This window comes from Rhamphochromis longiceps, linkage group LG13, assembly GCF_057381845.1.
Source record: "Rhamphochromis longiceps isolate RC_006_pf linkage group LG13, R_longiceps_female_GT1.1, whole genome shotgun sequence".
NCBI classification, from domain to species: domain Eukaryota; kingdom Metazoa; phylum Chordata; class Actinopteri; order Cichliformes; family Cichlidae; genus Rhamphochromis; species Rhamphochromis longiceps.
In genome coordinates, this window is record NC_140569.1 from 19437389 (window position 1) to 19463253 (window position 25865).

At 42.2% G+C, this 25865-nt stretch overlaps 1 protein-coding gene across 4 annotated transcripts; it reads left to right on the plus strand.

Annotated features, from left to right (window-relative positions):
* Window positions 1-374: 374 nt before the first annotated feature.
* Window positions 375-25799, plus strand: LOC146655717 (vinculin-like). 4 transcript variants are annotated; one of them, XM_085428275.1, is made up of 23 exons: window positions 375-795; window positions 6829-6899; window positions 7966-8116; window positions 8676-8784; window positions 9621-9743; window positions 11857-12017; window positions 13753-13843; window positions 13936-14083; window positions 14217-14370; window positions 14651-14826; window positions 15709-15899; window positions 16308-16334; window positions 16607-16806; window positions 17106-17234; window positions 17375-17524; window positions 17645-17753; window positions 17855-18157; window positions 18243-18367; window positions 18967-19152; window positions 20159-20335; window positions 21176-21379; window positions 21454-21558; window positions 23091-25799. In XM_085428275.1, the coding sequence occupies exons 1-23, from the start codon at window positions 628-630 to the stop codon at window positions 23235-23237; spliced, it is 3405 nt and encodes a 1134-aa protein (XP_085284401.1). In that variant the 5' UTR covers window positions 375-627; the 3' UTR covers window positions 23238-25799. The 4 variants fall into 4 exon arrangements, with proteins under 4 accessions (XP_085284401.1, XP_085284403.1, XP_085284402.1 ...); XM_085428277.1 differs by lacking the exon at window positions 20159-20335; XM_085428276.1 differs by lacking the exon at window positions 16308-16334.
* The last annotated feature ends 66 nt before the right edge of the window (window positions 25800-25865 follow it).

The window sequence follows — 25865 nt, forward strand, 5'->3', positions numbered from 1 at the left end:
CCCTTACAGTCTCACAGATGTAAAGCTGACCTTTATGAGTCTGCAGGGAGTCACAGCTCAATATGTTTACAACCTTCCCTTGTTCTTTCCTTGATATTGCGCGCCCCCACCCCTTATCTTGAATCATAATAGCTTAAGTTACCCCAACACTTTCCCTTTTTGGGGGCTATTGGCATGCATGACGTCATTTGGGAAGAGCTCTCACTGTGTGTGTGTGTGTGTGTGTGTGTGTGTGTGTGTGTGTGTGTGTGTGTGTGTGTGTGTGTGTGTGTGTGTGTGTGTGCAGGGAAGGCGTCAATGCGCACCAACACCAACCAGCTTGGCAGCTGTATTCCTTCGCTGTGATTGGACAGAGGGCGGTGATTCCTTCTGTCACGATTTGGGTCGCTCCCACCGGAGAACACCAACCGTCTGAGTCCAGCCTTTACCGAAGAGCTCTACGGAGGAGACGGTGCACACCGGGAGGAGAGGGTTTCCTCTCAGGGGCTGGGCTGACAACTCGGTATTTGTCCTCCTGTCGGTGAGGAGGAGAGGGAAGAAGCAGAGATAAGGGAGACCATCAGTGCTGGAGCGCCCAGCCGCCTTTCTTCTTCTTCTGTCGGGGCTGCGGTAAAAAAGTCTTTCACGATGCCGGTGTTTCACACCAAAACCATCGAGAGTATCCTGGAGCCAGTGGCCCAGCAGATCTCTCACCTGGTCATTATGCACGAGGAGGGGGAGGTAGACGGTAAAGCCATCCCGGATCTGACGGTGCCGGTGGCCGCTGTGCAGGCTGCTGTCAGCAACCTTGTGCGGGTGAGTTTGAATCAGGGCGTCAGTTCAGTATGAGCTCAATGGCAAAGTGCCTGCATGAAGTGACATTTACCACTCAAACTTTCAACCTGCAGAAAAGCGACATTTCTGGAGACTGGCTTTTGCAGTGGTGTGACAGCGTCTGTTTAATGTGTCATAAATCATTAGAATAGCAGGTCAGCAGACTGCCCTGCACCTATCATATGCCAATATCGGTTCATTTTATTTTCTGTGGGGCTTCTGCGTTCACGGAGTTAAATCCCTGTTTGGTCTTTATTTGCCATTAAAATTACATAAAGCTGTCATACACCCAGCTAACGCTCGTGCATGTTTTAACGGGGTCCTACAGTAGCTCCTACAGTAGTACAACAAAGCAACACAACATAGCAAAGTTTGCTGAGATTTGTAATCAGATGGCAGCTGAGGTCAATGAAGTTTGTAGGGCGGAAGAAATGAGTGGTGATTAAATTAAAAGCATGCCTCTCTCTCTGTCTCTCTCTCTCTCTCTGTGTGTGTGTGTGTGTGTGTGTGTGTGTGTGTGTGTGTGTGTGTGTGTGTGTGTGTGTGTGTGTGTGTGTGTGTGTGTGTGTGTGTCGTAGGTGGACCTGTGTACTGTAGGTTTTGTGCTCTCAGCTTCAACAGCCCAAGTTAGATTATTGCAGACTTTGCAGTTTATGAAACTCATCCATCCGTAGTAATAAACTCCACAGAGACTATATAAACACTCTGGTCATTTATCAGACTCCCACCTCATCTCTTACTCCTTTGCTCATCTCTTTGTTCATTCTTTTCCAAACTTCTTTGACCCTCCACTTTTCCACTTACACCACCACTGTCTTTCTTCTCTGTCCTGTGGAATCTAATTGGTCGATTTTTATAGAGAGCTAAGCTTTAGTCAGTCACTGATGTCCCCTCTGTACGCACTGCCTGGGAGAAAATCAATAGAGGCCACATCATTAATGCTGATCCTGGACGTTTGCATTGATGCTGGGGTGACCTGGCTTCACTCACTTAAGAGAAAATAGCAGCAGACAGGAGGACTTCTTACAGAGAAGAAGCTGGTTTCACGTTCATTAGTAGTTGCTTCTCTGGTCATGTTTTAAATAGAAACGACACACTAAATTGAAATCATTGCTCCTTAAATGTTAAAAATCTGATCTGCTGCACAGTGCCTACATTTTTCGACACAAATGGTGGATGCGATGGTGGGATAGGTTGCACAATTAGTAACTTGTGTAGTGTTCCTGTGAAAAAAACTTACGAGTGACATCTTTTGTGGTTCTTGAATAGCAGTCCACTTTTTCCCGTGCAAGGACACACAAGATCATCTTGATAAATATCTCATTAACTGATAATGACCCAGGCTGTTCAGTTTGAACTCGAACACTGCACCATGCCACAATGAAAACCCCATCCTTTATCCAATACCCTCCAAGTGGATTAAGTCCTTGATGTCTCATTGCTACCAGGCATGTTCCTCTGTCTCTGCTTGTCCTTGTTGATTCATTCAGTTGATCCACACAGACAGCGAGCAGGAGGAGGCTAATAGCAGCCTCAGGCTTGTTGATGGGTCTCAGATGGAGTTGCGAGGTGTGAAGATATCAGGGCTGAGCACAGAGGGGAGGGAAAAAGGTGTCAGACAGAAGAAATGTTGGTAGGTGGGATGGAAGCATAAAAAAGGGATTAACTAAAAGTAATAAAGCCTGCATCTTTCCCCACTTCGCATTCTATAGTGGTATATTTATAGGGATGTACGTTTTGAGAGTTGTTGTACTCTCAGACAAGATGATTGCTCCACTGACAGAGGAACGAGAGCTATGAAGTGGGTGACAAGATTGTGTTGAAAGCGAGCACAAAGGGCGCTTGAGAACTGAGCTTGTAAAACGAGCAGTAGCTGGTTGCTGGGTAGATACACTTAATTGGATGTAAGGACATGCACACATATGCTTTATTTTAGAAAGGTGAATCACTTCTACGCTTGTGCAATTTGAACTAAGATATAACACAGTATACAGCAACATGCCACCACAGAGTCCCACTGCACACTGATACAGTTTCACTGTTAACCCCGTCCACAGTGGGATGGCTGTAGGGGGGTACTTAAAATCTAGGTCACTGAGACACACACTTGCAAAGATAGTGTCTGTCTCAATCCATCAGAAGTTGTGCGTGGGTTGATGCAGATCCGACTAAAAGATGTGAAAGATACTGTTGGTGTTTTTTATGTGCCTAAAAGTGTGAGCTTGGTGGAGTTTGCAAGGTGTCTGCTCCTCAAGGAGTCAGCACAGACCCTGAGTATGTTTGGGGGGTGGGGGGTGGGAAGGGGAGGAAGGAATAAATAGATTTACCGTTGAGTGAAGTAACCACACGCTGATGGAAGTGAGCAGACTAAGACAGAGAGGGAGAGGAGGGAGGCTGCAGGAAGATGCAGAATTTTTCATGATTGGTAAAGGAAGGAGAAAACATCCACATTAGCTTGGACGCTGTGAGGGAGAGAAAGTGTTTCTGGCTTTTTCAGACCAGACCCTGCCAAGCATCATGGTCTGCCCTCCCATCTCCAGCCCTCTACACACACACGCACGCACACGCACACGCACACACACGCACACACACACACACACACACACACACACACACACACACACACACACACACACACACACACACACACAAACTCTTCTCAGCCGGCTCTAAATATGAGCCATCTCTCCTTGTTCTTTGGCAGACCCGGGAAAAGTCTTCTGGCTATGTGTCCACACATGCTCTCTGCTTCCCAGTGTGCCTTAAATCTATTCATGGATAAAGCTGTATTATGACATAAAGTCTTACAGCTGATAGATCGTTTACAGATTTGAAACTGATGTTAATAAAAGCAAATGATATTCATGGGCAAGAGGAACCGGGGGCACGGTGATGAATCATCCAGAGTTATTGTAGATTTGTAAGATATTTTTTCCCCCTTTTTTTTTTTAGTTTTGAACATGTTTGCTTGTTTTGTTTTTTTATAATTTTGGTGTGAGTGGTATTTGTCAAAGGAAAATATGTAAAAAAACTGACACACAGTCTGAGTCTTAGTCCCAGTTAACATACAGTATGAACCTTTGCTAAAAATATAGTATTTATTTTGTATTTTAGCCAATTAAATTATGTTTCACAGCTTGGTTTAAGGATCTTTCTGCTCACAATAACACAACAATGTTGTTGTTTTTTTTACTCCATGAGGAAAAATATTCTTCTTTTTCATTTATTTATTCTTTAGTACAAGTTCTTGCACACACTGTCATTAAAGGTCTGGTTACCACATGAAAACCAGTAGAAGCTAATGAATCAAATATTTCCCAGTGGAGACCAAAACAGAGCTAAAACGAGCGGTTGACAGAGGACAGATGGCATGCAGCAGCATGGGATCATGTGGCCACAGTCTGTGAACCCCAGGCCACCAAGATGTTCTCTAAAATAATTATTAGTCATTAGTGGCAGGGAGAAAAGATCAGCCATCATTCACAGATTGGACAGAAATGTCAGCTGCACGCTCATCAGAGGTAATATCTCTGATCTATACACCCGCTCTGAAAGCTGTGATTGACAGCTGCATTTCCTGCCGAAGTAGTCCCACCTTGCAGGATGTACAACTGCACACACAAAAAACAACCCACACACATGCATACACATCACACTGTCAGCAAACCTCTTAACTGTGCATTAATAATGTATTGAATAATCAATACCAAGTGTTGCTGCTTACAGGAAGCTCTTCTGCTCTCCGCAGCGCTTTGATCAGTCACCTGATGGCACTCTTTGAGTTCGCTTGCAGGGTTTAATCAGGAGGACATGCTCTACTTGGGGAGCTACATTCCACACATTTTCGTGTAACAAAATCTTCATTTTCCCAAACAGGGAAACTGACGGCTTCGGCTACTCAGCTAGGACTTCCTGTCCATTTTCAGATTACATTTAGGCATACTGTAAGTATCTATTGCCATATAGTAAACAAAGTTGGTAGTAAAGTGGACTGGTTCTTATATACCGGTAGTGTTTTTCTACTTGAGTAAACAAAGCACCACATTCACAGAAAAAACCCCAGAAAAACAAAACATATATAGTTAGGTTTTAAAATGGTAAAATACTTGCTATGCACCTGAAAACAATCATTAAGGTTTTTTCCGTCCTCTCTACCCCACGTGTGCTCTGTGCATTTCTGGAAGAAGAAACACCTTTGTTATCTCCTGGAGAAAATATTCATATTTATTCTGCTCAAAGATCGACTTCTGTCCCATAAATAATTGTTTTAGCTTCCATTAAAGAAATTCCTGTGTACTCTCGCTTACTTGTAGATCCTATATTAAATTAACTGTGAATTGATAGCACCTAGCGTTCAGTTTTCTCTGTTTTAATCAGTATTATGTGGTCCAAAAAGCTGCTCTTCTTTTTAAGTATCTCAGTCTCAGCATTCGTGACGGCAAATCAAGCTGTTGAGGATCCTGAATCCTATGTTGAAACTGTTGAGCTGTTAGAAAAGTCTTGAGCTTTGATTGCTGAGTTTTGAGCTTACATCACTTATATCTATCATTTTGATGGCATCATTTTACTGATTATGTAGCATGTAATTTATAGTAGATCTGTAAAGTCAGTGCAACAGGCATAGCTCATTGTTTTAAGGAGTTTAACATTAATTTTATCCATCTATGTCTTGTTCGCATTTACATGGTGATTTCCAAATGTTCTCAAATGAAATCTTTTTTTTTCTAAAGAAAATATCTAATTACAGTTTAGAAGTTTTGTGTGAATACTTTTTTAGGACAGCTGTACTTAACATTTTGAGCAGTTAGACTGGTCATGAAGTACATTTTATTGGGGGTGCAGGTACTTCCATGTCACTTCTTTGAAACTGATTCATTGTTTAAGCATTTCACATTAAAAAAAAATAAATAATGATGATGATGATAGTGTTATGCACTGACCAAAAATGGAGTGCATCGCAAAGATATTAAAATCCCTACAGCAACCATAAATGTCATAAAAGCACCATCATAAGATGTGAAGAGGGAACTGGTTGGGGCTCAGAGTGTGCGATGGCTGCTTCCTGATTCTCTGGAGCCAGAAACTCTATTAAGCAAATTTCAGTGATGCAGCAGCAGGGAGACTGATGTCATCATCTCACTGTAATTGCATCTCAAGTGTGTGTCTGTTTGGGTCAGAGCAAGTTTTCTGTTTCACAGGTTAACAAACAGTCTGAACCTCTGCAGGAATACTGAACTTTAGTACATACCTTATCTTTGATGATTGTATCTGTGATTTTGTGCATCAAGGCTCTTCATTATATATCTGTTACTGATGTAGTTTCTAGTTTTGGGGAAGATTAAATGCCCTGACTCGTACTACTTTAATACCAGACATGTGTAATAAAATCCCAGTGCTTTCTAAAATAATTCCACCTCAACAGGAAAAAAAATGCTTAATAAGTCAAAGCAGACAGTTCTGACACATCAACTTAAAATATTATGCAAACTAGATCACGGTGTGCATTTTTAAATCTTAGCTGTCAAACAAAATACAAATTTGAAGTCAGTTGCGTATTTCTTTTTTGACTTGTGATCTACTTTGATAGCTGGGAAAGGCCTCAGCCTCCACAAGTCTCTGAACTGGATAAGCTGAAGAGGATGGATGGATGCGTGGATGGATGATTACTTGCTTATGTTTAAATTGCTTAAGCAAAGCCAGTGAGTTATACTAATGAATAGATAAAGTCAGCACTGCAGATCTCCAGTATGGAGCCATGATCTAAAGATTGAAAGAGCTTTTGAAGTGCGACATTAAACGTCTTTCCTGCCTCTGTGTATAAAAACAGACCACAAAATCATCCCGAGCCTGAGCCGCTTCCCCTCAGGCAAAGATATGACATGCATGCATGACTGAAATAGGTGTGAATTGATACATACTCATTCACCCGTCATGCTATTAATAGTACTTGAACACTGCTTCCTGTATTGCAGGAGCTAATGATAATTTGTCTGTGGTTTTGTGTGTGTGCTGCAGGTGGGAAAGGAAACGGTTCAAACTACCGAGGACCAGGTGATGAAGAGAGACATGCCTCCTGCGTTTATTAAGTGAGTCTGCATCTGAAGCACTGTGTGCGTCACTCACAGAAACATCCAGAGAGAAAATTATGAGCAACAAATCCACTTTATCTCAGCGAACAGACAGAGAACTTGTTAAAAAGAGAAAAAAAAGATTTCAGCCCATTTAACATTAGGAAACGTGGCTGTGTTCCCAGCTACAACAAAGAGCCACTTCTGAGACCGGATCCGAGTGACCGTCCGGCTCCAGCTTCCAGACTGCTGAGAAGCTGTTTGTTGTTTTCCTGCTTGCATCCAAAGAGCTGACATGAACTCCGGGTGCTGGCTGAAAGCAGCTACTCAGCAGTTCTGGGGTTCACAGACCTCGCTGTTTTTGCTTACCCGTATTTGTTGCATTTATGTCCACGCATATTCTACATTTCCAGTAATATCATCTGTCTGTCTCTGCCATATTTTTTTTCATTGCTTGTTTATATATTTTTTCTAATCGTTTTTCAGCTACGTTAAAAAGGTCCAGACCTCAATCAGATCCACATACCACTCTCACAGCTCACTCACACATACATGGGACACTAAACCATAAATCTCACTCACAGGGCTTAGGAGGGAGCATGTGGGAATGTGAACCTACCTAAATATAGATGAACCAGCAGCCATTGATACCCTAACCAATGGGGGTCAGAAAGAGAAGGGACCGGGCTTTATTTGAATGCTCCTAAAAATCTATCGTAATCACTGATCTCTGAAGTAGAAATTTAGGATTGCAAATGAAACCGCCTTTTTTTATTTAAAAAGCAGATTGCAAACTCTGAATTGAAGGTTGCATCATTTGTCTCAAGTCTCCACAGGTTTTAATAAGAAGGCCTTCTCAAATTTTGATCCTTCGAGTGCCAAATAAATACCGGTAGTGAAAAACTCAAAGTGCACAACACGCTGCCTACTGTGTGGGCTGCTTAGCCTGACACCTTGTCAGCCTCACATCTCGCCTGTGTGTTGGTTTGGTTTTCCTTGATGTCTCTCGGGTCTGATGCAGTGTGACTGACTGGTAGGTGTGCGTGTGTTCAGTATGAGTCCTAAGTCTGCTGTGTGTCTTCAGGGTGGAGAATTCATGCTCTAAGCTCGTCCAAGCTGCTCAGATGCTGAAAGCGGATCCCTACTCTGTTCCTGCACGAGATTACCTGATCGATGGATCCAGAGGGATACTGTCCGGAACATCCGACTTGCTCCTTACCTTCGACGAGGCAGAGGTGTGTCTGTTTGTGCATGCCTCCTTACATTTGTGTGTCCTCATAATCACTCTTACTTCAGAGGTGTGGCATCTTTCATGGAAGTAAAGCTTTATATAGCCGTACAGAGGAAGAAGGAACTCAGCTTAGAGCTGTAATGGAGTCTCAGATGCACCCAGATCTAATCACTGAGATCAAATGACTTCCCTCTGTCATAACTCAGGGCGTGTATGCGTGTGTGTGTGTAAGTGTGAGTGTGGTGGATTTGTTTGTGTGTACTCTTGTGCGATTGTTCAATGGCATCTCAATAAGTGGAATCACATTGGGCACGCGATTATGCGCACCATCACTAGCCTCATTTTTGAAAGAGCAGCTTCTCACAGTCACAAGACGTACATCACAAGACTGTACACGCACACAGACACACACAAGCCCACACACACAGACACACACAAAAAACTGAGTAACTTCAGGCTAAAAAAAGCTCCTGCAAAGAAGGAATTTCCTTGTTCTCATATTAAAATATGGCTTTTGTTTTACGCCTGCATCTGCTTAAGACTGTGTCCGTGCTGTGTTGTAGGTACGTAAGATAATCCGAGTGTGTAAAGGTATCCTGGAGTATCTGGCAGTAGCTGAGGTGGTGGAGACCATGGAAGACCTCATCACATACACCAAGAACCTCGGACCAGGTGAAGTTTTATCCCCACTACTCTGTGAGAAAGTCTTTGTGTGGTTCTTAAAACGTCACTTTAGTAAAGTAAAGATTCACACAGGTTAATTAAAAATAGGAGCCCTGATTCAAAATCTACTGCAACATGTACATTTTTACTCATTTTAATTTATTTAAATAAAGAAATTATAAATGTTATGGAACTGGAAAGAGGTAGGAACTGTCACCAATAAAGCCGAGACTAAGCCGAGACTTACAATATCATATTTAAAGATTGAGGCTTAGAAAATGCAAAAAGTCATTTAAAGGTAGAATTAATCGAGGCAATAACCGTCAGATTCACTGATAATGAAACAGAAGTTATAGTAATAAAGAATGTTTGCTGAATAATTTGTGCAGAGCTGTTATAAACTGTGCTTTTCGGATTAGTTTGCTTCATAAAGCAGAAAACGCGACAACAAACTTTTTTTTACACGATTCTTTAGTTTAAAGATCCACCTGCCAGCTAAATTAACCGCTGAGTGCTCTTCTGACACTAAAATGCTTTGATTAAGGATCAGAGTCTTTTCACTGACAGGAGAACCATAAACAGGCTATTTATCACCAGAGGCAACAGGTCAATTGTGTTGTCAGTGCAGTGTGGCATAATGAGCTGGAGGAAATTTGATGCCAAACGTTTTCTCCCACTTGACTGATGCCTTCATTGTGTGAGATCAGTCGTTCGTGAAGTTACAATGTTTGTGTTGGAACTGCTTAGTTAGCGTATACACTGGGGGAAGCTTTTAGCCTTTGATTGTTCAAGCATACTTAAAGCAGCGCCAAAACCAAAGTCAATAACATTTTCTTTTTTTTCAGGGATGACCAAAATGTCAAAGATGATAGAGGAGAGGCAGCAGGAGCTGACACACCAAGAGCACAGACAGATGCTAGTCAGCTCCATGAACACTGTCAAAGAGCTGCTGCCCGTTCTTATCTCAGGTGTGTGTTCGTGGCTGCGCATGTGTGGGCTAACGACAGCACAGATCATTGAGCATCCAAGAGTTGTTATAGCAACGCAGATAATTACAGTCATTAAATGCTGGGGATGGGGATGTGAGTGTGACTGCGCGCATACGTCGCCTACAAACATCTCTGCTGCGCTACTCTTATACTCTGCACCAACCAACAGAGAAGAGGAGCACTGTTTCAACTACTTGAATGCACTGAGACTACATGGTCAAGTGTCATAAAATCTGAACTATTTGGCAACTAAAAGAGAGAAAGAAAAATAATCTCTCTCTCTACATATATATGTATATAGATAGATAGTGTCACGGTCTGGAGGGCAGACCGTGGGGGATGTAGGAGAAAGGACCCAAAACGCAGACTTAATGGAATGAACAGTGGGTTTATTTACAGTGAGGTAATTGTACACCACACATTAAATCTCCAAAAGTGCTCCCTCGACTCCCGTGACGTGTCTTCTCCCAAGTGCTGGTATCCCGTGCTCTCTGCCCCTGTGCCTTCACACACCCCGTGTGTCTTGCAGTCCTGTGTTCCGCTGTCCTCCTGGGGAAAAACACAGACACAGCCGTTATGGCACCAACTCCGGCAGGCATACACTTTAACAACACTAGAAACACTGACATGGAGTCTAACTCAACGATCCTGCGCCGGAGGAAGCTCCATCGCTCTGTTAAGTAGCTCCCCCGACGATCCTGATCAGAAGCAGGTGTGTGGTAAGCTAGGCGTGACCAGCAGCTGGCAGGGCCACACCCATCAGGCCTGCAGGTGGCTGTCCTTCATCCTCCAGCCTCACACACACACACACACACACCAGCATGGAACACAAGAGCACAGTGCAGCAAACGTACATCCAATACACTAATAACAATAAAGGTCCACACTGTTCACGAACCCCGAGTCCCCGGCACCGGGTCCGTGACAGATAGATTAAATTAAATTACATTATTGTTTTACCACACCTAAAAAGCATTTCTGAAGCTCTTTAGCATACAGGACATTTGAGCTTATTGATTTGGTTTTACTGCCCCCCATTTGCTGCACTGGTTCAGTCTCATTGAATTCAGGTGTTTTCAGTCCCACTACCACGGGTGTATCAGATCACATGCCAAGCTATGGACTCTGACTTTGCAAACATTTGTGAAAGCATGGATGGTTTTAAAGTGCTCACTAAATTCAAGCTTGGTATTGTAATAAGATGCCACCTTTGCAATAAGGCAGTTTGTGAAAATTCTTCACTTGATATTCCACAGAACCTCAACCACACAGACTCAGACCATGTGCGGGGTGAAAGCTGCCAAACCTCTCTTTACTGATTAACTGCAGAGTTCCAAACCCCCTCTCGCATTAACATCAGCACAAAAACTGTGCGGCAGGAGCTTCGTGGCATGGGTTTCTATGGCTAAGCTCCTCCTGTAGGTTTAATGCAAAGGCGATACTGGTACTTTTGTCCTGTAGTGTATATTGAAATGTATGTAACCACTGGGAGATCACTAACTGGTTTTGGACCACTGTGTTGAGACTTATCCATTGCATTCTTCCCCTTTTTTTTCTTCATGACCATACTGGATAAGAGGGTCAAACTAGGGATTGATCACTTAACTTTGCCAGGTACATCGATATTTTTAAACAATGGATAGTAAAAAAACAAAACAAAAAACCCGACATTAAATCAAATAAGATACCTGAGAAGATGAAAATGAAAAATGTTTGTCTATGGGTCTACACTTGCTTTTAGAGCCAGTAGCATTATTAGATAATTATTATAAAATAACAATTATAATAGTATTACAGATGCTGAAGACTATTTAAGATTTTAATCCCCATCCTTTAAAAGTTGGTAGATATGAAAAATAATGCCTATAAAGAGAGAAAATACTAAACTTGCATTAATCACCATCAGTCCAAGCATGTTAGTGCTGCCACAAAGGTCATTTAAAATCAGCATATTAAAAGCTTTTATTTTTTAAAGTGGGTCATTTCTATTTGCCACAATAGATTCTTAAGTTAAATGAGCACTTCATCTTAAGTTGAATATGTCGTCCTACCTGAGTTTAAACATAAATACTGTTATTTCTTTCCTCATCAGCTATAAAGATTTTTGTCGCAACGAAGAGTAGTCGAGGTGCCGGGGTTGAGGAGGCAGAGAGAAACCGAAGGTTCACTTTTGAAAAGATGAGCGCTGAAATTAATGAGATCATAAGAGTCCTGCAGCTCACCACGTGGGATGAAGACGCCTGGGCCAATAAGGTACAACCTGTGCTGCATTTAAAGACTCTGATTTTTCTCATTTTACCCCACAAACCTAAAAAAAACCCACAAAATAATCCCCACATACCTAAATCAGATTTCACTGGCGTGCCTGCTTGCATACATACAGCCTCACTGAGCTGCATCTCTGAAAAAAAATCACTCTTCACTTTCTGTCACTTTTTTCTTTTTGCTCGCTAGTATAACTCCTGGTTTTTCCTTTTTTTTCCTTTCCTTTCTGTACCTTCCTCCTCCATTCTTTTCCTCCCTGTAGAAGGTAAGCCTGTTTCTCTCCCCATCAGCGGTTTCCAGCATGCAAGCGTGTATGTGTGTGAGAGATAAGGAGACACAATATGTCCTCATGCTTACATTATTATTATTATCTATCATGCTAGTATTTGACAGTAAGTGTTTTGTGTTTCAGTCCACTGACTGTTGGCTGATGTGTGATGTACAGCACACATACTTCATCACTTTATTGTCATATGTGCATATCTGTTTGTCTCCAGACGTCCATTCGAGTCAAACGGCCTGAAACAGAGGTTTCTCAGCTCGGTTATTTATTTTAACACCTGTCTTCAGTCATGGTATTTTTTCTGGTGTATCGTCTCGTGTTTACGCTGTCAAAGATCGACCATCGTAGCACAATAAGACGCTGTTTTTGGCTGCATATACATGCTTGGAAAAAGTAATTTTTGGGCATCAGTTAGAGATTGTGCATTGAGATAATTTAAGCCAAAGTTAAGCACTGTTTCACTCGTCTAACCTGTAACTCTGCATGTTTCTCTCTGCACACAGCCTCCTTTGATAATGATCTGTCTGTTTGTGTCTGTACCGCTGTGTATGAGCTGTGATAAGCACTTACTGTCAGTTTGTGAGAGAAACCGCTGGCAAGCCATGTCTGCCGTCCTCTCGGGTCATGAATTATAGAAATAAGCTGGTTGGTGTCCAGATCCATCCATAATAGATGGGCTGTATTGAACGGTTCCACTTAAGAGGTTCATTCTTCTCTGAACTGGAAAAAACATTTTTTTTCTCCTTTCTGGTTGAAGCACTGAAAGAGTCTGTCACATTTTAGATTAAGTCACTTAGTCTTATTTTCTCCTTTATAATAAGGAATTATTTTTAGCAAGACATTGTAAAAAGTGGTGATTTCTGTGTAAAACATAGAACCCATTTTACAGCATGAAATTAATAATGTAATACGACTTCATTGACTAATATTAATAAAACCAATTTTGTGCTGTTAGTGCCCACATTTAAGACTTCATAGCTTGCAGGCCACCATCCATTTAATCGTGGATAAACCAAAATATAGGTTTTATATGAGGCAGTTTTAATGTATACATCTATGTGTTGAACTTTCCCACAACAAAATAGCCTTTACAAATGTGAGCCAAGCAACCAAGTCCAGCTTTACACTGGAAATTAAAGTCTCACAGTTAGAAAAAATCTAAAAATCAGAAAGCTACACTGCTGGTAATACCGTTCCCCATTACAGTGAACATTGGATTTAAAGTTTATTTTGTTAGTCCTATACACTTCATCAGTCTTGTGTACACCATCCTCAACCCATAAATACTGACAACAGATTTAGATGTGCCCGAGTTTCCGTAAAGATAGCAATTATGACAACAAATAATCTGTAAAACTGTAACTACTTATAAAAAGTGTCTTTTTTTCTGTAATGAAAGCAATATATTTGTCTTTAACACATCTCTTCTCTTTACTTCAGGATATGGAGGCCCTGAAGAGATCTCTGGCTTTGATTGAGTCAAAGATGGCACAAGCTAAAAGCTGGCTCAAAGACCCTCACGGACAGCCAGGTGGCTGTTTGTTTCTTATCTATTGTGGCTTCAGCTAAAAACACCTAATCGTCAAACGTGAATGTCATGCCATGGCGGTCTGTCGTTTCCAGGAGACCTCGGTGAGGTGGCCCTGCGTGCAATACTGGACGAAGCTGGTAAGGTGGGAGAGCTGTGTGCTGGGAAGGAGAGGAAAGACATACTGGCGACCACTAAGGCTCTGGGACAAATGACTGACCAGGTCACAGATCTACGAGCTAGGTAGGGTTTTTCTGCAAGAACGTGTGAGTTAAACAGTTTTCCATCCTCTGTCCATGGTGTGCGATTAGGTGCGCATTTGAATTGTGTATTCAGCTGTCAAGCCTCGGCTGAGTGTCTTTGTTGTTCTTAACAGAGGCCAAGGCCCGACCCCGGGGTGTGTGCAGCGTGCCGGCCAGTGCTCGCAGGGCTTAGACTTGTTATTTGGCAAAGTGGACAGTGCTGCTCGCAGACTGGAGGCTCTAATCAATGCCAAACAGGCTATTGCCAGGAGGCTGGATGCTGCACAGGTCAGATAGAACAACAATAATATCAGAATGAGCTACACTAACCAGGGAACTGCTTTATTCCAGCAAATCCGACTCTCTACTTCTCTAATCCTTTTCCAAGCAAGTGTTGCAGTTAATACTTTACAAATTCTCTCAGAATTATTATTGTTTAAAAGAGAGACCCCACTGGGTAAAATCTTCACTAGTAAATAGCCCCTTCACATGGTAGAAGCTCTACTGTGAGACATGTGTCAAAAGATGTACTTATTTCATATGTCATACTGCACATGTGCATATTTAGGCATGGCTGGCTGATCCTCACGGCGGTCCCGAGGGGGAGGAGAACATCAGAGCGCTCCTTGCAGAAGCCAAACGCATCGCCGATCTATGCGAAGACCCCAAAGAGAGGGATGACATCCTGCGTTCCATAAGTGAGATCGCAGGACTCACTGCCAGGCTTATGGAGCTACGCAGACAGTACGGTTTCACCTCACATTTCTCATGCTCGATGACACGTGCATTGTGAAAACTATACGTAATACTTAGACACTCTTTCCATAGGCTCAAACTGCAACCCCATGCCACCAATAGGTGGCATATTTTACCCACCTGGAAAGTATGTTGTTGCCTGTCAACCTTGGGCATGAGTCCTCCAAAAAGGTTTTAAACTGTTTGAATACGGTGTCACGGTGTTTTTGTGGAGGGGAATTTAAAGGGAAATATCACTTAACTAAACAACAGTCTTTAATCCAAATGCTTCTGTAGCTCAGTGGATGATGGCGAAGATGATGATGAAGATTAGTTGCTTTTAGGAACATAACTGTAATGGTCTTCTGCTGCATTTATTGAGCATAAAGCAAATTCAACTTCAAACACTGAACAAATTACCTAGATATGCTCTAATTAATACTGATCTGCACTTTGAAGGTAAAAAATGTAGAAAATGTGGCTATGATTTCCGCATTTGGAACAGATAGTACTTTTACAATGTGTAATTTAGTAGAGATATTATCACTGTATTATGGTATCCTGTCAAAACGGCTGTGCAAGGTCATAAAAAGAGAATCTGACTTTGTTCTTCTTTTCTTAGAAGAATGATAAAGGCATTTCTTAAACGGTGCCCTGAATTATTGTCCTGACCAGAACTTGTAGTTTTATGTCTAATAATCTGGACATACACATATAGAAATGTTTTGTCTTTATTTCTACTACACAAAAAAGCAATGTTAGGCTTTAAAAGTGGTATTTCTCTTTTTTGGTGGTATCTAACAGGGGTGTAGTGTTATTTTATAGTCTATATTAAGTCTTTTATGCTTTTTTGTCTCTCCCTCAAGTTGTCTATCTTTGTTACTGTCTCAGGGGTAAAGGTGACAGTCCTGAGGCCCGTGCACTCGCTAAGCAGATTGGGGCAGCGCTACTGACCCTGCAGTCTAAAACCAACCGCGCCGTAGCCAACATGAGACCAGCCAAGCCTGCAGTAACCTTGGAGGGCAAGATGGAGCAGGCCCTCCGTTGGGTGAACAACCCTGGAGTGGACGACAGAGGAGTAGGTAAGTGGTGCTGGATGACTGCTCTAGGGAGTGATGATGCAGTAGTTTGTCTCAAAAATAAACACCCTGACCTTCCAGCGCATTTTGTGCATCTCTGTGGATGATGGACGGATTGTAAAAGAAACCAGACACCAAGTGAATATCGCTCTTTGGGGATGTTAGCCATTTGTGATCAGTGAGGTAACTGTGAAATTACTCAGGCAGGAAATGTGATTGCGTGGCACAGAAATGACTGTGCTGTTTCCTTAAATGCCCACAATGATGCATTTTGTGCATCACTGATTGACTAACTTGACTAGTTTAGTCATTCAGGGACTCTTGTATTGTTTTCATGCTTTGTTATTGCAGTCTTCCTGCTTTGTCATTTGATTGTTTCCTATTTCGTCCCATGCTTCCGTATGGGAGCAGAGTGTGAGATGCTACAGTGGAACACAGGTATCTCTCTATGAAGCTTTCTTAGAAGACATAACCAAACATGTTATTATTAGTAACATTATTAACTTCCTGGAAACTATATAATGTTAGCATTTACTGCAAACTATAGCTTCCTACTATTGATGTTGCAGGAAATGACATCACTTCTCACTTTGTATTTTTAGTCCCTGTGACCAACAAAAAGAAAAACGAAAAAGCGATACTTCTATATCTAAATATGGGTTGTTATTGAGGTATCTAGAGCATGACTTCTACCCTGTGTTACTCTCTAGGTCAGGCAGCAATCAGAGGAATGGTCGGGGAAGGGAGGAGGCTGGCAGGAGGCCTGTTAGGCCCGTATCGTCAGGATATGATTGGGCGCTGTGACCGAACAGAGGCTCTGATGACATCCTTGGCAGACATGGCTGGCAGGGGAGAGGCTGAGGCTCCTCATGCACGCGCTACAGCTGCACAGCTGCAGGACACCCTTAAGGTATCTCACAAGCATGCACATTTAGTCTATAAATAGATTAATGCAGAAACACAACCTCCCCTGTAATCATATGTAAACAAGTTTCCAAATACACAAAATATACCTGACTAAAAATCATGGAAAAGGGGAAAATGCACGATGGCTAGAATATTTCTGTTTGATCCAAAGGTGCAGCCAATATAACAAAAGCATGGGGAGTGAGGATGCATAGTGTGAGACTCAGTAATGTTGATTTCATTGAAAGTGCTGGTGCAGAGCTCCCCCTGGTGGATTTATGCAACAATCTCTGCTTCATCCAGGACCTGAGGCAGCGCATGCAGGAGGTGATGACCCAGGAGGTGTCTGATGTTTTCAGTGACACCACCACACCTATCAAACTGCTGGCTGTGGCTGCAACTGCACCTCCCGATGCACCAAACAGAGAAGAGGTCAGTAATGCACAAAACACAGCACCAATAACACATCCCATTCACCTGTTTCCACTAATAGACACCATGGCTCAGCTGTGTGGTGTGGGAGGTTGATTATGTCTACATTTTGACTGAAGTGCTGCTAATGTTTGTGAAAGGTTTTTGAAGAGCGCGCAGGGAACTTTGAGACCCACGCGGGTCGGCTGGGGGCAACGGCAGAGAAGGCTGCTGCTGTGGGAACAGCCAATAAGACTACAGTAGAAGGCATCCATGCTGCTGTGAAACATGCAAGGGAGCTCACACCACAGGTACTTCTGTTTGATTTGGCCGCCCCTGATTTGCATGATCACGTATCAAGATAAAACCTGTAGGTGTTATATACAGTCTGAGCGTGACTTGTTTACTTTTTTGTTTGTTTTCACATCCAGGTAACGTCTGCCGCTCGGATCTTGTTGAAGAACCCTGGGAACAAAGCGGCGTATGAACACTTTGACACCATGAAGAACCAGTGGATCGACAATGTGGAGAGACTCACCGGTGTGGATTTTCTCAGCATTTCTCGTGCTGCTTAAAATATTACCTTGCTGCACATGAGAGAGGATTTACAGAGGCGTGCTTATCTGTGTTTTCTCTCCCAGGTCTAGTGGATGAAGCTATCGACACCAAATCTCTGCTAGATGCGTCTGAGGAGGCGATAAAGAAAGACATCGACAAGTGCAGAGTTGCCATGGCAAATGTTCAGCCCCAAATGCTTGTTGCCGGGGCAACAAGCATAGCAAGGAGAGCTAATCGGGTCCTGTTGGTGGCTAAGAGGGAAGTTGAGAACTCTGAAGACCCACGATTCAGAGACACTGTGAAACACGCTTCAGACATCCTCTCGCACACCATCTCGCCTATGGTGATGGACGCCAAGGCGGTGGCAGGGAACATCCAAGATAAAGGTACAGGAGAAAAACATGTTTAATATAATGAGTGATAAAGAATGACTCAGGTTTATTTACCATGTTTTCGCTGTTTGTTCCAAAGCTCTGCAGAAAGCCTACTTGGACTCGTGTCTGAGGATCCTGGCTGCAGTCGGAAAAGTTAGAGAAGCCTTTCAGCCTCAGGAGCCGGACTTCCCTCCTCCACCTCCTGACTTGGATCAGCTCCATGTAAGCACATTCAAACACACATAACACACTTTATTCCCACAGTAGACTTTAGCAGTAGTAGTTAAACTATTAAACTGGGATTCCAGTGTTTTAGGGAAATATATCAGTCTTCCTTTATGTGGGATTAACAAACTTTCTGAAACAGGGTCTTCACATTGCTCATGAGTGGGTTACGACAGCCAAGAATATTTTTTCTATGATTTAAATTTGATTGTCTCCATTTATTTTAGACCTAAATATAATATTGTTTGTCCCGACTTGATAAAAATACTCATTTCTGATATGTACTCTGGTTCTGCTGGAGGTTTCTTCCTGTTAAAAATGAGTTTTTCCTTCTGGCTGTTGCCAAGTGCTTGCTCATAGAGTCCTCTGATTGTTGGAGTTTTCTTTGTATTATTGTAGGGATTCACCTTACAATATAAAGCACATCGAGGAAACTGTTCTTATGAATTTTATATCAATAAAACTGAATTTAAATATACTTGTGAATCACATATTGTTATGCATGGTGGTCAGACCCAAGCAATTTAGGATCAAACAGCAGTATGATGGAATAACGTCTATGAATTATTATGAACTACCTGTATGTGTGTTTTCAGGTTAGTGATGAGCAGGCCCCACCCAAACCTCCATTACCAGAGGGGGAAGTGCCTCCGCCTCGGCCTCCTCCTCCAGAGGAAAAGGACGAGGAGTTCCCGGAGCAGAAAGCTGGAGAGGTGCTCAGCGAGCCCATGATGGTGGCAGCCAGGCAGCTGCACGATGAGGCGCGCAAGTGGTCAAGCAAGGTCATTTCACACAAACATGCATATTTGCATATTTAGCCAAACATCTGTGTATAATTTTAAAGTCATGATTTCTAGTTAGTTGCTGGCTAGTTGTCTAAAGAAAAAAAAAGTCCCATCTGTGGATGGGGGGGAACCGGAAACTGTCATCTGTTTAAAGTGTCAGCATGTGACTTTGTTCACGGTGTACACGTGCACACTCAACATGCACGAAGTGAATATGAGATATTGCAGTGAGAAATCCCAGCCTCAAATCTATATTACAAAAGCTCACTCCACTTACAGCAGACGTTATCTACTTCGTCTTTCCTCATATCTCTGTGGCTGTCAATGTTCCGTGTGTGTGTGTGTGTGTGTGTGTAAAAGAACTGTACACAGGAACAGCTAATCTGTATAAATAACTAGGAGTAATGCCCTCTTGCTATCTTTGTGGAGCTGATAACCATTTTCCCCTTAATGGCGCCGCTAACAGTTTTTCCACAGATGTTTTGTGTGTCTTTTAAAAACTATCCACAAACATCCAGACATCTCTGGTGTTGGGTCACACTCAGTTTGCCAACTCAGCACTAGACCTTGTTTGATTATGCAAATAGGTTATAAACTCTCAGCTCAGCCACCGCCTCAGAGTAAGGCACATCATCCACCCGCTGCCTTCCCAAACCAGCTCCTCTTTCGTTTTAATTTCCCCCCATCTAAATCGTCTGTGCCTATGTGTGCAGTTTCACCTCCCCTGTCCCTGCACCTTCACCTTGCTTGAATACGCTCCTCCTTCCTCCTGTAAATCTCCTGTCCTTTATTCTTCCACCCAGTGCCTCTCATACTATACTAAATGCCTCCTTTTCCCATGCTTCCTTCCCTCCTGCTATCCCTGGCTTTCCACTCCCCTCTTCTTCTCCACATTCCTCCTTTTTTTCCTCCTCCTCCCACCCCTTTTGCCTCCCTCCCTTTCCTTCCCATCCCCATCAATCCTCCAACCACCACCAACAAACCCCCCCACTGCCTGGCCCAGCCTGAAGATGAGGAGGCAGTAGAGGAGAGGGAGGTAGATGATGAAGATGAGTTTACTGATGGTGAGGATGACTATGAGCCAGAGCTGCTGCTGATGCCATCCAACCAGCCTGTCAATCAACCCATTCTGGCAGCTGCCCAGTCTCTCCACCAGGAGGCGCGCAAGTGGTCCAGCAAGGTCTGCGCACATACATGCACATGAGCGCACACACAACCACATGTGGATCAAACAGTATGTGTAAAAGGCTCTAAGTGTTTTGGGTACTGTTTGACCCACGCACGCACACGTGCACGTACACCCACGCATGCAAAAAGATAAATGCACAACACAAGGAAAGCCCCGCAGGACAGGAAACACCCACCGGGGGCTGTCTGAACACTGAGCTCTGCATCTGCCACTACCAATGGAAAACTCCAACCAGCTGCAGCTGCTGTTTTACTCTTGTTGCATTATTTTCAGACCTGGTTACACAAATGGTAATGCTGATGCCATGCAATGGTTGCACAAAACGTTGAGGACTGTGGGAATGTCAGGTTTGATTGTTGCACCACGTGGATAAACTGGTACTGGCTTCACAAGTCCTTAAGCTCATGTTTGGGTAAAGCGGTTCAAAGGAGGAGGCAGACGCTCTGTCTCATCATTGCCTCTGTTGTCAGACTTTCATTGTCTGGCCAACCTGTGAAGCCAAGGATGACAGTTTCCCAAAGACTTCTGGGTGATTTATATATGACATTAGATTGCCTGCTTACCTACTCTGGTCACCTGCTTCTGCTTTTTAGCCCCTATTATTAATCACTTTAACATTACCTCATGTGTACTAACTTCAGGTTGACTCTAATATCACAAAGAAAATGAAAATCTCAATTAAAAATCGTGTTAAACATGCTTGCATTTAATTTTAATTCAAATGTAATAATACAAAACACTAGAATTTTAATGTCTGGTTTCCCAAAACCATATTTCTCTGTTAACAGCTTTAACTGCTTCCTCCTTTTCTACATCCCCATTCTTCAACAGGGTAATGACATCATAGCCGCAGCCAAGCGGATGGCTCTGCTGATGGCAGAAATGTCTCGGCTGGTGCGTGGTGGAAGCGGGAACAAACGAGCACTGATCCAGTGCGCTAAGGACATCGCCAAGGCCTCGGATGAGGTGACAAGACTGGCAAAAGAAGTGGCCAAACAGTGCACTGACAGACGCATCAGAACGAACCTGCTGCAGGTGAGGATTTGCATAGACACAAGCGCACTCTGTCTTCAACGGGAAACATCTAACATCTGTTCTTCCTGCCAAAGGTCTGTGAACGAATCCCTACCATCAGTACTCAGCTGAAGATCCTCTCTACTGTCAAAGCCACCATGCTGGGACGGACAAACATTAGTGAAGAGGAGTCAGAGCAGGTAAACGCACAACAAAGCACATACAGTTGTGGTCAGAAATTTAAATTCACCCGTCATGGGCATGAATGTCATGGTATTTTAATGATTTCTTTGAGCTGTTCTTTTCCCAGAGTGGAGTGATTGTGCAGCATACATATTTAATGACTTTAATAAGCAAGAACTTGTGCACAAGTTTGAATTTATGAAGGATTTTCTCTCATCCACATAAGGTCAAAAGTGTACATACAGGCTGAAATATATACATACCCTACCTACTAATGTTTGTTTAATGTCACTTAGCAAGTTGCAGCTTGATCAAATGCATTTGGTAATCATCATCAAACTTCTGGTATCATTTTTGGCTCTCTTCTTGGCAGAATTGGTGAAGTTCATTTAAATTGATTGGTTTCCAGGCATGGACCTGACTTTTAAGTGTAATCCGCAAATGTTTAGTAGGGTTGCAGTCAGGGCTTGATGTTAGCCTTGAGGTTTACTCATTTTAAACTAGTTTTGATGTGATTTTGGGATCATTGTCCTGTTGGAACATCCAGCTGCGTCCAAGTTTCATCTAGATGTTAGTTTGAATTGAAGCTGAAGAATTTAGGGGTAGCCCTCCTTCTTAATTATTTCATCCACTGTCCACTGTATTTGGCAGTAAAACAAGCCCAATAACATGCTACAACTACCATGATGCTTGACAGTTGGTACAGTGTTCTTAGATTTGAAAGCCTCACCTTCAGTTTTTCCAATCACACCTTTAATCACCTCGTTTCACTGTGCACAGTAACACTGGTGTTCCAGCAGTTTCCAGTTCACGGCAGGCCTGAACCTTGGAGATTCCTGGGTTGTTCCTGAACGGTGACAGTTTGGGTTGTTTCTGTTATTACAGTAAATGTATAATATGGCAATCTCTAAGCTGACAGGCAAGAGAAAAAATAGGAAAGAAAGAAAAAGGAACAGTGGAAAAAATGGGACAAAGTACAATAAAAGGATAGAGCACAAATAGAAAAGCACAAATGTTGCGCCTGTAAGAAAAAAAACACCTGGAACAGCAAAATGTTAAAAAGCACAGAGACACAAATCAACAATCTTCTTTTGTTTTGTGTCAGTGTTTGTGTCTTTGTCACGTCTTGCTTTTTAAAGATGTACGTTGTACAATTATTTCACCCTGCAACAGTTCAAAGAAATAATTAAAAAGCTCAAAATCAAGATGACATTTGTAAGTAAACTTCTCACCCCAACTGTACCTCACAGTGATGCACAATCCAACCTTTTTTTCTATTATTATCCATAAACTCAGCATCTGCAGAAAGCAAAGTGCTATTTCAATGCCGTAGCTGTCTTTTCAAACTTGAAAAGCTCTACTACACACTGCAGTCCCTGTTATTACACTAAAAGCTGAGTTGGTAGTCTGGCATTACTGAACAAATGTAACTGATGGGACACTTAATTTTTTTTTTTAAATCTGCATTTAAGGTGGATTAGTCATGTCATGGCCAAAATTTGTGACAGATCTTTAAGCTGTTATTTTACTGCTTTGTTTGCCTCACCAGGCCACAGAGATGTTGGTCCATAACGCCCAGAATCTGATGCAGTCCGTGAAGGAGACGGTCAGAGAAGCAGAAGCAGCCTCCATCAAGATCCGCACCGATGCGGGCTTCACCCTCCGATGGGTGCGGAAGACCCCCTGGTACCAATAATCATACCTGGTCGCTGACATGGATGATGCTCTTTCTTTAAAACTTTGCTTCAATAGCACAAACCTCGAGTAAAGTAGCAATGTGCATATGCATTAAGCGTAAGCATGTGCACTTCAAGAGGAAGCTGCGGGATTTTGAGCCATTCTCCACTGTAGTTTGGGTGTTTGCACCAGGAAGCATTAGATCTGGTCCCATGCAGGTTTCTTTTAATGGCGTGAGCGGAATCGCACAGGTATATCGGAGACAGTTTTTTAAAGTATATTTTTGGTATGTTGTGTTACAAGACTTTATCCAAAGTTCAGGTATATATTTTTTGCATGAAAATGTTTTCTATTTTCTAAAGGCGAATTATGACACTAAAATGCTCCCAGAGGACGTTTACTTTGCATTCAGTTTTTTTCAGTGAGTTTCTTACTGTCTATTGTACATACAATAATTGTTTGTTTTATGAAAGATTTTTAGCTTTATTCACTCAGTTTGACTCTAAAGTCGGGAGTAGTGGAGCGAGCTGAGGCGCTCACTTTCCTTCCTGTTTACTTTTTAACAATAAAGGTTCTTTACTAAAGATCTACAAATTCAGAAGTTCTAGCATCATCACTTCAATGATTTTATACTTGAAGGACTTAAAGGTGTTATGAATATAAGTGAGACAGTTTTAAAGCAATTATATGATTAGAATAAAATATATGGTTGTTAGTGACTATGTTGTTTCTTGGGAGGTTGACACTACAGCTCACGGGTTTTCACTTGACAGCAGCAGTATGTGTGACATTGAAGTCAAAGTCAAGCTTAACTGATATATTTTTCAGTTCTGTGTTTTCATTTTAGTTGAACTTCCACAGTGATCAATGCCAAAGGATTTGTTTTACATTACTGTGAGCTTCTAAACACTCAAACTCCAGGTTACTGCAGACAGTGCCGTCCTCTGTAGAGGACCCGGAGTGCTTTTTTTAAGGTCTGTTTATTTTTAGCCAAAATATATGAATGTTTTACTCTGCTTTGCATTTTTTTTGTAATCTATTTGTAGTGCTGCACTGTACTGCACTCTTTGTAACAGTTGAACTGTTTGGAAATTTTAGCAAAGCTGATGATTTTAGGCAGCATCCTTTTATTGTTTGGGTGTTTATTTTTTAGATATCCAGATTATCCCTCTGTCTGAGCTCAGTAGTCCCACGTTAAATGCTCTAAAGCATCATCTGAAAAATCCATTTGTTTCCTTTTTTAGATGACCCCGGTGGTTTGAAAACAAGACAACTCTTTTTATCAGGCAATATTGTCAGCCTAGCAACGTAGATTTTATTTTTAGGTTAACACTAAAATATATTTAAAATGAGTTTGTTGTCATCTAGGATTAAACATATTTTTACATTAATACATGCAGTCAGTCAGCAAATTCATATTTTTATTTCCCTTAATTTAACAGTGGAGAATTTGTATGCACCTGTATGTGAAGTCTTTTCGTTTAAGCAGTAGTAGTGAGCAGTCCAAATGACACTAATGGACAAGGCTCTGGATTGCAGCACAGGATGTTAACCGCATTTTCACTTTTATTTGGGCCTACTGAGCATGTAGCAGCACTGACTATTCACTGAGAGCGACACAATGTAGATCTGCGTGTGTACCTGATGTGTTCATTCACACCCAGAATGTATACTGATAGCTTCTAGCCCTGCCAACACATCTGCTGTGCCTTGGAAGAAGAATAAAAGACTATAATGATGACTGGACTTGGCCTCTTGTTCTCTGTTCTAAGTATTAGAAAAACTCATGACCACACATAACAACGTCTAGGGTTTACAGAGAATGGTCTGAAAGAAATACCAGGAAAGAGTCAGGCTCATCAAACCAGGTCCCTTGTTGTCCAGTTTGGCTGAGAATGTGTGAATTGTAGCCTCTGTTTCCTGTTCTAGGCTGACAGAATTGACTCCTGGTGTGGTTTTCTGCAGTGGTAGTCAATCTGCTTCAAGGTTTGGCATGTTGTGTATTCAGACTTGCTCGTCTGCATACCTTGGTTGCAACAAAAGCTTGTTTGAGTTCCTGTTGCCTTCCTGTAAGGTTGAAGTAGTCCAACCATTCTCTGACCTCTGAAAGCAATAAGGCATTTGCAACCACAGAAATGACACTCACTGGATATTTTCTGTCCTTCAGGCCATTCTCAGTAAACCTCAGTTGCATACACCAGCATCTATGCCACATTCAAAGTCACTTAAATCACTTTTCTTCTGATGCTTAGTTTGAACTTCAGCAGGTCATATCAGTCACATCTACATGCCTAAATGCAGTGAGTTGCTTTGGTGTGATTGGCTAATTTCATATGTGCATTAACAAGCAGTTGGACTGATGTACCTAATAAAATGTCCAGTGAATTTACATCCAAAAGACAGAACACACTGGTGAGGTTAGCAACAATGAAAGTCCTCAGGTCCACTGAAGAGGAACAACAAAAAACAAAAACAAAACATTAATCAGCCTCAAGACCTGAAAGGTTTGATTAAATTCATGCAATAATTTGTCTATTGAAATATGTGCCCCTAAAAATTGGGGCTACACAAATCCCTACATTTATGTTCAACCTATTAAATTCTGAACTTCTTTAACTGTCTCACTGAGGTGGTCAGAGGAGTAAAA